This window comes from Oncorhynchus nerka, linkage group LG13 (assembly GCF_034236695.1).
Source record: "Oncorhynchus nerka isolate Pitt River linkage group LG13, Oner_Uvic_2.0, whole genome shotgun sequence".
Classification (NCBI taxonomy): domain Eukaryota; kingdom Metazoa; phylum Chordata; class Actinopteri; order Salmoniformes; family Salmonidae; genus Oncorhynchus; species Oncorhynchus nerka.
Genome location: NC_088408.1, coordinates 26,420,562 through 26,437,094, shown reverse-complemented (window position 1 = coordinate 26,437,094; position 16,533 = coordinate 26,420,562). Strand labels below are relative to the sequence as shown.

The 16,533-nt window shown below is 44.2% G+C and overlaps 1 protein-coding gene across 1 annotated transcript in view; it reads left to right on the top strand.

Moving 5' to 3' along the window:
• LOC115139277 (syntaxin-binding protein 5-like) overlaps window positions 1-16,533 on the top strand; it is a 159,194-nt gene that overhangs the window by 96,894 nt on the left and 45,767 nt on the right. The window contains 2 exon segments of the mRNA XM_065026296.1: window positions 6,424-6,487; window positions 7,670-7,753. Of these exon segments, the coding sequence (XP_064882368.1) occupies window positions 6,424-6,487; window positions 7,670-7,753 (148 nt within the window).

The following is a 16,533-nucleotide window of genomic DNA, read 5'->3' as shown; positions in this document are numbered from 1 at the left end:
AGAACTGAAATTGCAGGCAAAAACCTGAGGAAAGTCCAACAAGGAAGTGCCTAAGATAAACAAATCTCCCTGTTCCATTGCATGCCTTCCCTCCATTTAAAGGGATATCAACCAGATTCCTTTCTCTATGGCTTCCAGATGGTGTGAACAGTCATTAGACATGGTTTCAGGCTTTTATTCTGAAAAATGAGTGAGAACGATCACATCGCGTCAATGGATGGGTTTTGCATGTGCAACAGCTTGGAGTAAACATTTTCTCTCTCTCTCCTATTGAAAAAGCTACTGTCTGGTTGAAATATTATTTATTATTTATTGTAAAAACAACCTGAGGATTGATTATAAAAAATGTTTCTACGAACTTTACGGATACTATTTGGAATTTTTGTCTGCCCCGTCGTGTTCGCTCGAGCCTGTGGATTACTGAACATAACGCGCCAATCAAATGGAGGTGTTTTGGATATAAAAATAATCTTTATGGAACAAAAGGAACATTTATTGTGTAACTGGGAGTCTCGTGAGTGCAAACACCCAAAGATCATCCAAGGTAAGCGATTCATTTTATTGCTTTTCTGACTTTCGTGACCAATCTACTTTGCTGCTAGCTGTTTGTAATGTTTTGTCTGCTGAGAGAGATGTCCTAACATAAACGCTTGGATAGCTTTGCTGTAAAGCTATTTTTAAATCTGACATGCCACGTGGATTAACAACAAGCTAAGCTCTGTTTTGCTATATTGCACTTGTGATTTCATGAAAATGTAATATTTTTAGTAATTTAATTTGATTTTGGCGCTCTGCAATTCAGCGGATGTTGACGAAAATGATCCCGCTAACGAGATGGGTGCGCCAAGAAGTAATTGTCAGATTCAACATAAGATTTCTTTGTTTCTTGGGACCTAGAACAAGCATCTCTGTTTTGTCTGCATCTCTGTTTTGGCCTCCACTTCCTTATATCTGAAACACAGGCTTCTAGCGAGGGCAATTTTTGGGCTCCACCATGTTTCATTGAAATGTACAGCTGTGTGTCATCTGCATAGCAGTGAAAGTTAACATTATGTTTTCGAATGACATCCCCCAAGAGGTAAAATAAATTGTGAAAACAATAGTGGTCCTAAAACGGAACCTTGAGGAACACCGAAATTTACAGTTGATTTGTCAGAGGACAAACCATTCACAGAGACAAACTGATATCTTTCCGACAGATAAGATCTAAACCAGGCCAGAACTTGTCCGTGTAGACCAATTTGGGTTTCCAATCTCTCCAGAAGAATGTGGTGATCGACGGTATAAGGTCTAGGATGCAGAGCCTCGGTCTTACGCCATTAAAAGGTAATTTACCACCTTCACAGATGCAGTCTCAGTGCTTTAATGGGGTCTAAAACCAAACTGAAGTATTTCGTATGCATTGTTTGTCTTCAGGAAGGCAGTGAGTTGCTGCGCAACAGCTTTTTCATTTTTTTTTGAGAGGAATGGAAGATTCGATATAGGCCGATAGTTTTTTATATTTTCTGGGTCAAGGTTTGGCTTTTTCAAGAGAGGATTTATTACTGCCACTTTTAGTGGCACGCTTATTATGTTCAACATAGGAGGGCCAAGCACAGGAAGCAGCTCTTTCAGTAGTTTAGTTGGAATAGGGTATGCAGCTTGATGGTTTAGAGGCCATGATTATTTTCAGCATTGTGTCAAGAGATATAGTACTAAAACACTTGAGTGTCTCCCTTGATCCTAGGCCCTGGCAGAGTTGTGCAGACTCAGGACAACTGAGCTTTGGAGGAATACGCAGATTTAAAGAGGAGTCCGTAATTTGCTTTCTAAAGATCATGATCTTTTCCTCAAAGAAGTTTATGAATTTATTACTGCTGAAGTGAAAGCCATCCTCTCTTGGGGAATGCTGCTTTTTAGTTAGCTTTGCGACAGTATCAAAAATAAATTTTGGATTGTTCTTATTTTCCTCAATTAAATTGGAAAAATAGGATGATCGAGCAGCAGGGAGGGCTCTTCGATACTGCACGGTACTGTCTTTCCAAGCTAGTCGGAAGACTTCCAGTTTGGTGTGGCGCCATTTCCTGGAAATGCAAAGGAATCGTTGGGTTGTCTGAGAATTTATGGCACAACTTTTGATGCTCCTTGGTTGGGGTCTGAGCAGATTATTTGTTGTGATTGCAAACGTAATAAAATGGTGGTCCGATAGTCCAGGATTATTAGGAAAAACATTAAGATCCACAACATTTATTCCATGGGACAAAACTAGGTCCAGAGTATGACTGTGGCAGTGAGTAGGTCCAGAGACATGTTGGACAAAGCCCACTGAGTCGATGATGTCTCCGAAAGCCTTTTGGAGTGGGTCTGTGGACTTTTCCATGTGAATATTAAAGTCACATCAAAATTAGAATATTATCTGCTATGACTACAAGGTCCGATAGGAATTCAGGGAACTCAGTGAGGAACGCTGTATATGGCCCTGGAGGCCTGTAAACAGTAGCTATGAAAAGTGATTGAGTAGGCTGCACAGATTTCATGACTAGAAGCTCAAAAGACGAAATTGAAATTTGTTATCGTAAATGTTAGCAACACCTCCACCTTTGCGGGATGCACGGGAGATATGGTCACTAGTGTAACGAGGAGGTGAGGCCTCATTTAACACAGAGACAATTACTCGATGCCAACACATCTTTCTAGCTGATTTACACGCTGAAGCTATGTTGCGCTTGGTGAACTCTGTCAGTTTCATCCTAACATCGTTGGTGCCGACGTGGATAACAATATCTCTATACTCTCTACACTCGCCAGTTTTAGCTTTAGCCAGCACCATCTTCAGATTAGCCTTAACGTCGGTAGCCCTGCCCCCTGGTAAACAGTGTATGATCTCTGGATGATTCGTTTTAAGTCTAATACTGCAGGTAATGGAGTCGCCAATGACTAGGGTTTTCAATTTGTCAGAGCTAATGGTGGGAAGCTTCGGCGTCTCAGACCCCATAACGGGAGCCCCCCAGGGGTGGGTGCTCAGTCCCCTCCTGTACTCCCTGTTCACCCACGACTGCATGGCCAGGCACAACTCCAACCATCATTACGTTTTCAGACACCACACCAGTGGTATGCCTGATCACCCACAACGACGAGACTGCCTATAGTGCGTATGGCCCAGTACATCACTGGTGCTAAGCTGCCTGCCATCCAGGACCTCTAACTAGGCGGTGTCAGAGGAAGGCCCTAAAAATTGTCAAAGACCCCAGCCACCCCAGTCATAGACTGTTCACCTCTACTACCGCATGGCAAGCTGTACCGAAGTGCCAAGTCTAGGACAAAAAGGCTTCTTAACAATTTTTACTCCCAAGCCATAAGACTCTTGAACAGGTAATCAAATGGCTACCGGACTATTTGCATTGTGTGTTCCCCCCAACCCCTCTTTTACACTGCTGCTACTCTCTGTTTATCATATATGGACAGTCACTTTAACTATACATTTAACTATACATTCATGTACATATGTACATACCTCAATTGGCCCGACCAACCAGTGCCCCCGCACATTGGCTAACCGGGCTATCTGCGTTGTGTCCCGCAACCCACCACCCGCCAACCCCTATTTACAATACTGCTACTCTCTGTTTAACATATATGCATAGTCACTTTAACCATATCTACATGTACATACTACCTCAATCAGCCTGACTAACCGGTGTCTGTATGTAGCCTCGCTACTTTTATAGTCTTGCTACTGTGTATAGCCTTGCCACTGTTTTTTTGCCACTGTCTTTTTACTGTTGTTTTTTAAATCTTTACTTACCTATTGTTCACCTAATACCTTTTTTTCACTATTGGTTAGAGCCTTCACTATTGGTTAGAGCATTTCACTGTAAGGTCTACACCTGTTGTATTCGGCCCACATGACAAATAAACTTAGATTTGAAAGTCACCCTCTCTGATGAATGTCACCCTGTCTGGTGAATGTCACCCTCTCTGATGAGTCACACTATGATGAATGTCACCCTCTCTGATGATAGTCACCCTGTCTAATGAATGGCACCCTGTGTGATGAAAGTCACCCTGTCTGATGAAAGTCACCCTGTGTGATGAAAGTCACCCTGTGTGATGAAAGTCACCCTGTCTGATGAAAGTCACCGTGTTTGATGAAAGTCACCCTGCCTGATGAAAGTCACCCTGTGTGATGAAAGTCACCCTGTCTGATGAAAGTCACCCTGTGTGATGAAAGTCACCCTGCCTGATGAAAGTCACCCTGTGTGATGAAAGTCACCCTGTCTGATGAAAGTCACCCTGTCTGATGAAAGTCACCCTGTGTGATGAAAGTCCCCCTGTCTGATGAAAGTCCCCCTGTCTGATGAAAGTCACCCTGTGTGATGAAAGTCACCCTGCCTGATGAAAGTCACCCTGTGTGATGAGTCACCCTGTCTGATGAAAGTCACCCTGTGTGATGAAAGTCACCCTGCCTGATGAAAGTCACCCTGTGTGATGAAAGTCACCCTGTCTGATGAAAGTCACCCTGTCTGATGAAAGTCACCCTGCCTGATGAAAGTTACCCCCCAAGATTCTGCTTTCCTCTTCCATCCCTATTTCTTTCTGTCCCTTCCCCCTCAATGTCACCATCTTTCTCTTACTCCTCTCTTTTGTTAGCACATTTTGATACCTGTGCTTACATTATCCCACCTCCCCCCATACACATAAACAGGTAGTCCTGTTGGCATGTTCCTGGCTAAGGCCCCATACTAAGGGTTGTTCATGCCATGTTGCCATAGGGGACATTTTCTGTGTGACTGTGTTTCCGCTGTTTCAGTATTGGATGCTTGTGTTCCCTGCAGATGCACCAGCTGTTCTTGTGTGTGTGTGTGTGTGTGTGTGTGTGTGTGTGTGTGTGTGTGTGTGTGTGTGTGTGTGTGTACTCTGGAGAGGAAGTCATTCTCACTGAATGGGGGATTAATAGAGAGCACGTACACACACACACACACACACACACACACACACACAAATGCACACACACACAGACAGACAAATGCACACACACACAGACAGACAAATGCACACACACACAAACTTACATAGATACAAAGGCCTTGCCCGTTTCTATTAAACGAGAGCAACAGTATAACAAGCATGTCTATCTGCATTCCACAAATGTGTGTGTGTGTGTGTGTGTGTGTGTGTGTGTGTGTGTGTGTGTGTGTGTGTGTGTGTGTGTGTGTGTGTCTTTCTCATGGCTTATACAGGGTGTGTGTGTTTGCGTGTGTATGTTAATACTATACATTTGTGATACACACCACAGGACATGGTTGATGGTGTTTGTGTGATATCCGCTATGGGACATTGAGTTTGATGGCATATAGATAGATGGTAGGTGTTGTATTGCATGTGTGATGCATTCAATATTACATTCACATATATGGGCAGGTGTTATCCATTAAGAGAGAAGTCTGTGTGTGGAATTCAGGCCTCTGCACCTTAGATAGATTACTTTCATTCACACACACTTGCATAGGTGTGTGTGTGTGTGTGTGCTTGCCTCTATGTGGTTGCTGCATATTTTCAGGAGGCTGTCTGCACTCTGCACATCCTGGCTCTGTTTCCATGGTGATCCATTCTTCAAATCCTGTGTGTGTGTGTGCATGCGTGCACATGTGCGTGTGTGTGTGTGCAACAGAGAATGGGTTGGTTTGTAAGTAACAGTGTGACAGTGGCGAGGGGGATTAGATAAATAAACAACTCCAGCTGCAGTAACACTGAGTTAATAACACTATCTGGTTAACACTGATAAATATAGACCCCGGCAACCATGAGCAACATCCCAATTCTCCATAGCCTCCTCTCCTCTCCTCTCCTCTCCTCTCCTCTCCTCTCCTCTCCTCTCCTCTCCTCTCCTCTCCTCTACTTATCGCCTTTCCTTCATGAGCCGAGTCATCCCCATCCCCATCCTCATCCTCTATGTTAGCCATGATGGCAGTCTTTGGCATAGGGAGAGGAGAGAGGAGAGAGACACGGAGGAAGAGAGGAGGACTGAGATGGAGATACGGAGATACACACACACACACACACACGCACGCGCACGCATGCACACATACACACACACATACACACACTACAGTACACACTCTCACAGGGGACTGACAGCCATCCATCTCTCCCTTCAGTAAGCTCCTGTCTTTGAAAGAGGACTCTCAGGCCTTCAGCAGTTAGCCCGGTCCTTCCCGTGTGCATTTGATGAGGTTGAGGGGAGTGTCAACTTGATTAGGCTGAGGGGATTGTCCCTTTGATGAGGCTCACCTTTATTATCTCTCTCTCTCTCTCTCTCTCTCTCTCTCTCTCTCTCTCTCTCTCTCTCTCTCTCTCTCTCTCTCTCTCTCTCTTCTCTCTTCTCTCTTCTCTCTCTCTCTCTCTCTCTCTCTCTCTCTCTCTCTCTCTCTCTCTCTCTCTCAGATCCTCCAAGGCCCACCCAGGTCCTGTGGTCCACATAAGTGACAACCCCATGGATGAGGGAAAGGTATGGAGTGGCTCTCTGCCCAAAAGTGGTGTACATTACATGTGTGTATGTTTCCTTCTTGTTGTTGAAGAGTGTGGCATGCCACTAATCCTTCTCTAAAGACCTCACACATCGCTTGATTGTTCAGGTCTGACACTTGACCTTCATCCTGCCATCTGTCCCTACCTCCCTGCCCCTCTCTCTGGATGTAGGTTTAGCCTTTATGAAACATTCAAGCTGGCTGAATCATTATTTCTCTTTTATTTGAATACACAGATAATGGCTTTTGAAATATGAATGACGTGTCACAGCCACGGCTGTTCAGACGTTTATCTCTCATTTATTCATGTTTCAGGACTCGGGGTGCGAGAGGAGCTGAGTTCCAAAGAACAACAAAAAAATACAGACGGAAAATAATTCCTTATCATTTGAATTTCAATGAAGGCATTCTCACACAGAGAGGTTTAAAGGTTCAATGCTGCCGTTTAAAAAAAATCTCAATATCAAATCATTTCTGGGTAACAATTAAGTACCTTACTGTGATTGTTTTTCAATTAAAATGGTCAAAAATAACTTCTTAAGCAAAGAGACATTTCTCAAGCAATAATTTTGCTGTCTGGGAGTGGTCTGAGTGGGGAGGGTAAACCTGAAAATTAGCTGTTATTGAAAGAGAGGTTTGTAACTCTCTTTCTTATTGGTATATTAACTAATTTTACCGCTTGGTGATGTCACCAGGCAGGGTAAAACTCCATCCCATCAAAATAGGCTGAATTTTATGGAATTTTTAAACAACTCAGAGGGAATTATCATCATGCTAACAATTTCACAGTATTATTCCAAACTCATAGTGTGGAAATATATATAAAACATAGGAAATTCATGTTTTTGACTGCACTGGGCCTTAAAATAAATAGTCCATTGTTTGGGGTATTTTGAAAATATCAACTTTAGGGGGCATGGTTTGGTTAACAATAGCCATGAAAAAATGTAACAAAATGCACTTTTATTTACTTGTTGTTATTAACAGTTTAGAACCAAGGTCAAGAGGTGATCAAATAAACTGTGATTCCTGTTTGTCTTCTATTTCATCCCACCATCCAACCGCAGGGTGCCGTGGGAATGTTGAGCGTATTATTCCTTCTCTGATATGTCTGTCCTCACAGGTCCAAATCTCACTGGCTGTATGTCAATTTTCCCTTCCAGCTCATCATTGGATATGAGGCTGGAATTGTGGTCTTGTGGGATCTGAAATCTAAGAAAGCAGACTACCGCTACACTTACGACGAGGTAGGCACCATCTCCCACAATGCCTTTCAGTACGTCTCTTCCTGTGATCTGGGTAATGCATGAAAATACAAAAAGAGAAATCAAATATTCATGAACTGCTTGATATAAATGGAATAGTGTGTGTGTACTGTATGTGTGTACTGTGTGTGTGTACTGTGTGTGTACTGTGTGTATACTGTGTGTATACTGTGTGTGTACTGTGTGTATACTGTGTGTGTATACTGTGTGTGTATACTGTGCGTGTACTGTGTGTATACTGTGTGTGTACTTTGTGTGTACTGTGTGTATACTGTGTGTATACTGTGTGTGTACTGTGTGTGTACTGTGTGTGTGTATGTGTGTGTGTGCACTGTGTTTTCCATATGCATTGTTTGCCTTTGAGAGATGACATTAAAAGGGGTTTAGAGTCTGTGAAGGACTAGACATGTAGACCAGGACTGTTTGGTGTTCGTTCTGTGTGTACCCATACTGAGTTACTGTAAGGTTCTGTATTTATTTTCTTAGTCAACCTTTTGTTCTGTTTCTTTGTGTTCTTGAACGTAGCCCTGTTTCTTTGTGTTCTTGAACGTAGCCCTGTCTTTCATTTTTGTTCATTGATTTCACCTGTGTTAGTTACTCACCTGGTCTCATCAGCTCCTTATTTAGTCCAGTTCATTCTGTTTGTGCCTTTGTGAAGTATTGTTCGTTTTGACTTTACAAAGCCTTTTCCTAGCTCGTTTGTGAGAACCAGTTATAGCCTTCAGTCCTAGTTTTGATTCACCTGCCTGTTTGCCTACCTTTGTATGACCATTGCCTGCCTGTCACCACAATTCCTGCCTTCTGCGACGGCAAAATAAACACCTGCCCCTCTCTGTGCTTGAATCTACACCTTTTTCTCCCTGAGTATTCAGTACAGAATACCTCACTTAATAACGGAATGGATTCAGTGGCACTACAGTGGCGCCTAACCCAGCAAGAGGAGCATATGGAGGAAATCTGCCATCTTTTCCGCCAGCCTATCCCTACTCCTCCGATGCAAGGTATCGTAACCCATAGCCCTTCATTCATATCCATGCCTGGAAAATATGACCTGGGAAATGTCAGGGATTTCTGATGCAATGCAGCTACTACATTGAGCACAACCCCACAAACTTTGCCACAGACAAAGCCCTGGATTGGGCCACCGCGATATGGACTGCCAACAGCACAGAACTCGGATCCGAGAACCATTTCCACACCCTTTTCAAAGAGGTATTCGATCACTCTCCTTCCGGTCATCCTATAGGAGACCTCCTCATAGAACTTCAACAAGGACGCAATTCAGCTGCCGACTATGCCCTCGAGTTCCACACCATGGCTGCAGGGAGTGGATGGAATGAGGCTGCTTTACTTACCATCTACCGAAGAGGGCTCAACAGGGAACTTCAGGCAGAGCTGGCCTGTAGAGGTGACCTTCAGGATTTAAATCAACACAGTCGTATGTCCATCTCCATCGACCACCTCATCGCCGACCGCCGAAGAACTCTGCCACCCAGGAACACGAAACCTTCTCTTTCCATGATTCCGTCATCCTGTACGAGTCTTCCAGAGCCCATGCAGTTGGGCCATGCTCCTCTCCCGTGTATCAAACATCAAAGCCATGCTCCTCTCCCGTGTATCAAACATCAAAGCCATGCTCCTCTCCCGTGTATCAAACATCAAAGCCATGCTCCTCTCCTGTGTATCAAACATCAAAGCCATGCTCCTCTCCCGTGTATCAAACATCAAAGCCATCAAAGCCATGCTCCTCTCCCGTGTATCAAACATCAAAGCCATGCTCCTCTCCCGTGTATCAAACATCAAAGCCATGCTCTTCTCCCGTGTATCAAACATCAAAGCCATGCTCCTCTCCCGTGTATCAAACATCAAAGCCATGCTCCTCTCCCGTGTATCAAACATCAAAGCCATGCTCCTCTCCCGTGTATCAAACATCAAAGCCATGCTCCTCTCCCGTGTATCAAACATCAAAGCCATGCTCCTCTCCCGTGTATCAAACATCAAAGCCATGCTCCTCTCCCGTGTATCAAACATCAAAGCCATGCTCCTCTCCCGTGTATCAAACATCAAAGCCATGCTCCTCTCCCGTGTATCAAACATCAAAGCCATGCTCCCCTCCCGTGTATCAAACATCAAAGCCATGCTCCTCTCCCGTGTATCAAACATCAAAGGCGGATCCAAGAAGGGCTCTAGAAGGCTTGATAGATTCGGGAGCAGCAGGTCATTTTATCCATCACCAGCTAGTACAAGAGCTTGACATTGATCTAATACCTGTCAACCCTCCCTTAAGGATTAACACCCTGGATGGGCAGCCATTGGGCACAGGCTTCATTATGCACCTGACACAGAGCGTCACGCTCCAGATTGGAGTCTTCCACACAGAAACCATTCAACTCATGGAACTCTCATCCCCCAAACAGCCACTCATCCTCGGACATCCCTGGCTTTGTCGTCACAACCCTGCCATCACGTGGCGACAAGGTGAACTATTGTCCTGGTCTTCTACCTGCTTCACCAGTTGTCTCAGCCTACCCTGCAGTGCCACCACCATTGGACTCTGCTTCTGCCATCTGAATACACCCAGTACAGCAATGTCTTCAGCAAAATCAAGGCGTCCTCTCTGCCACAACATCGCCCAGGAGACTGTGCTATTGACTTACTCCCTGGAGTGTTCCCACCGAAGGGTCGTGTTTCCCCCTATCTATCCTGGAAAATGAGGCAATGGAGAACTACATTGATTATACTCAAACGGTTTAATTCGTCCTTCTTCCCCGGCTGCGTCCAGGTTCTTTGTTGGAAAGAAGTACAGTGGTCTCCGTCCATGTGTTGATTACCGTTCCCTGAATGACGTCACGGTCAAGAACCGTTTCCCCATTCCTCTGATCCCAGCGACCCTTGAACAAGAGGGCCAAGCCAACATCTATACAAAACTTGACCTGCGAAGTACATATAACCTTGTCCGTATACGTGAAGGCGACGAATGGAAGATGGTCTTTATCACCACAAAACAGCACTACCAATACCTGGTCAGGTCCTATGGCCCTATTAACACCCCCGTCGTCTTCCGATCCTTTGTGAACAAGGTTTTCCAGGATATGATCAACCCCTTTCTCATTGTCTACATTGATGACATCCTGATTTACTCTCACTTCCTTAAGGAACAAAATGTTCTTCAATGGCTCCTTGATCATAACCTTTATGTGAAAAGAGCACCTTCCATGTAAACTTCCTCAGTTTCGTACTGACATCTGGAGGGGTCAGCATGGATGAGAACAGTCACCACCGTCAGTAAATGGCCCAAACCCACCCCCGTTAAGGAACTCCAACGTTTCATTGGGTTCTCCAATTACTATCGCCGGTTCATTCAGAACTTCAGTTCTACAGCCGCTCCCCTCACTGCCCTTACCAGCCAAAAGACCCTACCCTTCAATAGACTGATACCGCCCTGACTGCTTTCAACAACTTGAAACGCCTCTTCACCTCAGCTCCTGTCCTTCACCAACCTGATCCGACCCTTCCTTTCACCCCGGAGGTGGATGCCTTAAGTAGGAGCCATACTCTCTCAGCGGGTGGGAACACCTCCAAAATCACATCCCTGTGCCGCCTTCTCCAGGAAATGATCCTCCGCTGAGAGGAATGTACGGTGTGTGGAACAGAGAACTCCTCACCATCAAGCTGGCCCTCGGAGTGGCGCCACTGGTTGGAGGGCGCACAACATCCCTTTCTCATCCTAACAGATCTATTAATTTAATTTGGAATATATCAGAGGGGCCAAGAGGTTAAACTCCAGACAAGCCCGCTGGGCTCTTCACATGCTTCCATTTTCAAAACGTAAAAGCTGATGCTCTCTCCTGCCAGTTTGACCTTCTGACCAGTAACTCAGACCCTGCACCCATTCTTCCATAATGCAAGAGGAAGGGACTGGTACAGTGGGAGGTTCCCTCTGCCATACAAGAAGCCCTAACCTCTGACCCGGCTCCTCCTGAGACAGCAGCTGGGAGGAGTTACGTACCAGCAGCTATTAGACCCCAATTGTTAGATGCAATTGTTTCACACGTCCTTGGGGTCAGAACATCCAGGCATTACACGAACCACCAAACTTCTAGCCGGTAAGTTCTGGCTGTCCTCAATGGCATCTGACGTAAGGGATTACTTGCACTTCTGTCCAGTCTGTGCCCAAACCAAAAGCCCTCGTCATCTCCCTTCCAGTAAGCTTCAACATTTGCCAATCCCTCAGACCCTGGTCCCACGTAGCTGTTGACTTCATCACTGTCGACTTCATCACAGACCTTCCTGAATCCTCTTACGCCACCATCCTTATCATAGTAGACCGTTTTTCTATTTTTGCTAATAGAAAAACACAAACATCACATAATGACTTGTTATCCGGAGCCTCATATTACCCAGTTAAGAAGGAGTCAGAAACCCTGGTGCCAAACAGATCGAGTAGCTTTAAAAAGACACACACAGAGTCGTAGCTTTAAAAAGACACACCGAGTCAGGCTTAGAATAATGAGTTTATGTTAACACCCGTGCTACCGTTCACCTCATTTACAATGTGACAACACAAGGACGACATGGCCCTGTGGTGGCTCTCCCTGATGAATAGGATGCTCCCTCTTTATTGTGCATTCTCTCTCTCTCCCCTGGGTGAGATGATATCTCTCTCTCTCCTCCCTGGTCCAAAGGCTTATGTAGTGAATCTCCTTGGCAGCTATGTTCTCTCCTCTCAACCCTGTAACACCTCCCCAGAGACCTACTTCTCTACATCGCTGCTGCTTCAGTACTCTGGAGCTCATGAACACTGGGGAAAACAGCATTGTATTCACATCACTGCCATGCTCTGGCATTACAGCTCATGTTCTGCTGTCATCACCTGTCACTAATGACTGATTCAGGGTCAGATCTATGATCGTCAGTCTAAACCTGGCTATTAAGAGCTGAACCAGTTTTGAAGGGCATATAGCCCATATAGCCCTGTTTGTTCAGGTTTGTATCACTGATTCTGGATCAGCAATAGATGTCCCAGTCTTAACTTTAGCGGTGAAGAACTAAACATAAGAGCTGGCCTCTAACCAGTTTTAAAGGGCGTAGAATAGCATTCGATTCTGTAGAATAGACTATGGGGAGATTTAATTATGATAACTCTGGATTCCTAGATGGGGCTCTGGCCAACACATTAAGTAATGGATTCAAATGCTAAGTATATACTTATACCAGGATAGATGTGCAGGCTTTCCTGATGGCGCTGCAAGTTTCTGAAAGATGGGCTGGATGTATATACAGGATCATGGTACTGTATCAGTGGTTTTGCTGCGTAGACTGGGCGTGATGACAAAGGTAGTTTTGGCATCGTTATGGCTGGCAGAAGGGCAGGGTCTGGAGTTCCTCGGACTTCAAAATCTTTAAGTTGTGTGAGGAAACAGTATTTTGGGGAAAATGTTTGTAATTGCAGGAAACTATCTCTGTAACTGTCAGGGGAATGGCCAGCGGTCACCTGGCGCTTAGAGTGTAGTGTATAGAGTGAATGGGAATAGAGCATAGGACATAGGGAATAGGGCATAGGACATAGGGAATGGGGTATAGGACATAGGGAATAGGGTATACAGCATATGGAATAGGGTATAGGACATAGGGAATATTGTTTAAGGCACAGTGGATAGGGTATAGGACATAGAGAATAGTGTATATACCATAGGGTATAGGACATAGGGAATAGGGTACAAGACATAGAGAAAAGGGTATAGGGGACAGGGAATAGGGTTTATGGAAGAGAGAATAGAGTATAGGGTATATGACATAGGGAATAGGGTATATGATATAGGGAATATAGTATAGGACATAGAGAACAAGGTATAGGACATAGGGGATAGGGTGTAGGACATCGAGCATAGGAAATAGGGTATAGGACATTGAGAATGGGGTATAGGACAGAGAATATAGTATAGGACATAGGGAATAGGGTATAGGACATTGAGAATAGGGTATAGGACATAGGGAATAGGGTATAGGACATCGAGCATAGGGAATAGGTTATAGGACATTGAGAATGGGGTATAGGACAGAGAATATAGTATAGGACATGGGGAATAGGGTATAGGACATTGAGAATAGGGTATAGGACATAGGGAATAGAGGTGGAGGACACTGGCTGTAGCCTTGTCCTCAAGTTTCTCTAGTCGTGTTAGAACATCTTAGACACCCTCACTAATTACAGGAAACACTGTATTTTTGTCACACCTAACCACAGTATGTATGTATTCCAACCCTCACAAACAGTTGACAGCATTCCTTCCTCCATTGTGTCTCTCTCCCAGAATTGTTCCTGTTCATGGCTCAGTGCTATCTCTGCAGGTGCATTCACTGTGAGCATCAGAGAGAAGATGGAGAAGAAGAGAGCATCAGTCACCTCAGCCCTGCGTTGTCTGACTAAATGCCTCATCCTTCTCCTACTGATGAATAGCCTGCCTACACTGGAGCCTGTTTCAGATTTTTATATCTCTCTCTTTTCTCTCTCACTCTCCATCTTTCCTGCTCCTTCTTTCATTTTGTCATTCCCTCACTCTTAACCCCCCCACTCTCAGTTCACTCTCTGTTATAGCAGTGGGATTGGAATAATCATGGCAGCGATAGAGATCATCATTCCATGTTGTGTAAATAAGCAAACTCTCACCTCAGTACCCTATGTATGTGTGTATGTGCACTTAACAGAAAACCAAAACACTTTCTCATAGTCAATGTGATGACTTTCCAGATAGTGTTTATATTGGCTCAAATCTTAACCAATGCTGAACAAAACTATAAAAGCAACATGCAACAATTTCAACGATTTTACTGAGTTACAGTTCATAAAAGGAAATCAGTCGATTGAAATAAATTCATTACGACATAATCTATGGATTTCACATGACTGGGAATACAGATATGCATCTGTTAGTCACAGATACCTTTAAAAAAAAGTAGGGGCGTGGATCAGAACACCTGTCAGTATCTGGTGTGACCACCATTTGCCTCCTTCTCATACAGTAGAGTTGATCAGGCTGTTGATTGTGGCTTGTGGAATGTTGTGACAATTCTCTTTAATGGCTGTGCAAAGTCGCTGGATATTGGCGGGAACTGGAGGCAGCTTATGCTCGCTAACAGGGATATAAACAAATTTGTTCACTTTTTGTGAGTATGGAACATTTCTGGGATAGTTATTTTATTTCAGCTCATGAAACATGGGACCGACACTTTACAAGTTGATTTATATTTTTGTTCAGTATATATGCAATTCACATTGCACCTATTGAATAGAATACACTGAGACATAAAAAGCGTGAACTATTTCTAGTAGCCAGATACCATTCATTCATTCAGCAATTCGTTGTGCTAATGGGACAATTGGCAGATGTGGTATTATCTCCATTAGCAACAGGAATGACCATGTATATTAGTTCTAGCTCTATCCCGGGGATGGGCAACATTGATGGGGATGGGGGCCACAAAAAATCTGAAATCATTGTGAGGGGCCGCAGTTGCTTGCGGGTCTGCTTACCCACATCCATACCCACACATTCAGTTAGAGCTGGCCCCAGCCTTTTGGGGGCCCTAAGTGAAATGTTGTTGGGGGACCCCCCCACTGTGCGTGTAAAACATTATTGACAGCGGAGAGAAACATTTTAAGTTTCAAAGCACATTTTCTGCAACTCTACTCAATTTGCCAGAGGGCAGAGAGAAATGTTTTCAGTTTTGAATATATTATCTGAGTGAGAGTTACTAACAGAAAAGCGAGATGGCAAAGCAGACAGTGTCCTTCACCTGCCACTGTGAGAGGAGTGTTTGACACACATTTGAGGTCTGGACAGGTCCTGTCACTGTTGGAACATGACAAAGCTGGGTCTCCCTAAAGCAAAGTAGCACTAAGATCATCTTCATTTCACTGAATCTAAATGGACGAAGGATGATGTTAGGGATACAATGCCCAGGTCTTCCTCTCAGTACTCTAGAGCTGGAGTCTCACAGAGACAGGTACTCAAAACCAATGTACACTAACACACTACAACCTCCACTACAGATCATCTAACACACACTATTATAGGACAACCCCCATCACAGATCCTCTAACACATACTATTATAGGACAACCCCCATCACAGATCCTCTAACACATACTATTATAGGACAACCACCATCACAGATCCTCTAACACATACTATTATAGGACAACCCCCATCACAGATCCTCTAACACATACTATTATAGGACAACCGCATCACAGATCATCTAACACATACTATTATAGGACAACCGCATCACAGATCATCTAACACATACTATTATAGGACAACCGCATCACAGATCATCTAACACATACTATTATAGGACAACCCCCATCACAGATCATCTAACACATACTATTATAGGACAACCCCCATCACAGATCATCTAACACACACTATCATAGGACAACCGCATCACAGATCATCTAACACACACTATCATAGGACAACCCCCATCACAGATCATCTAACACACACTAGCATAGTGTGTGTTAGATGGCATCGATGGCGCTGGAGAAAAAGGCAGACGTTTTACTTGCCCTCAACCGATTGTGTTTTTTTGTTTGTTTATTTGCGTTGATTTTAACTTATTTTTTAACTTATTTGGTACATAATGACCAAAAATAACTTCTGGACATCAGGACTGCGATTACTCACCACTGACTGGCAGAATCCTTTTTTTCCTTTAACGAGTCTGACGAGGCCGACGCGAACAATATGCTG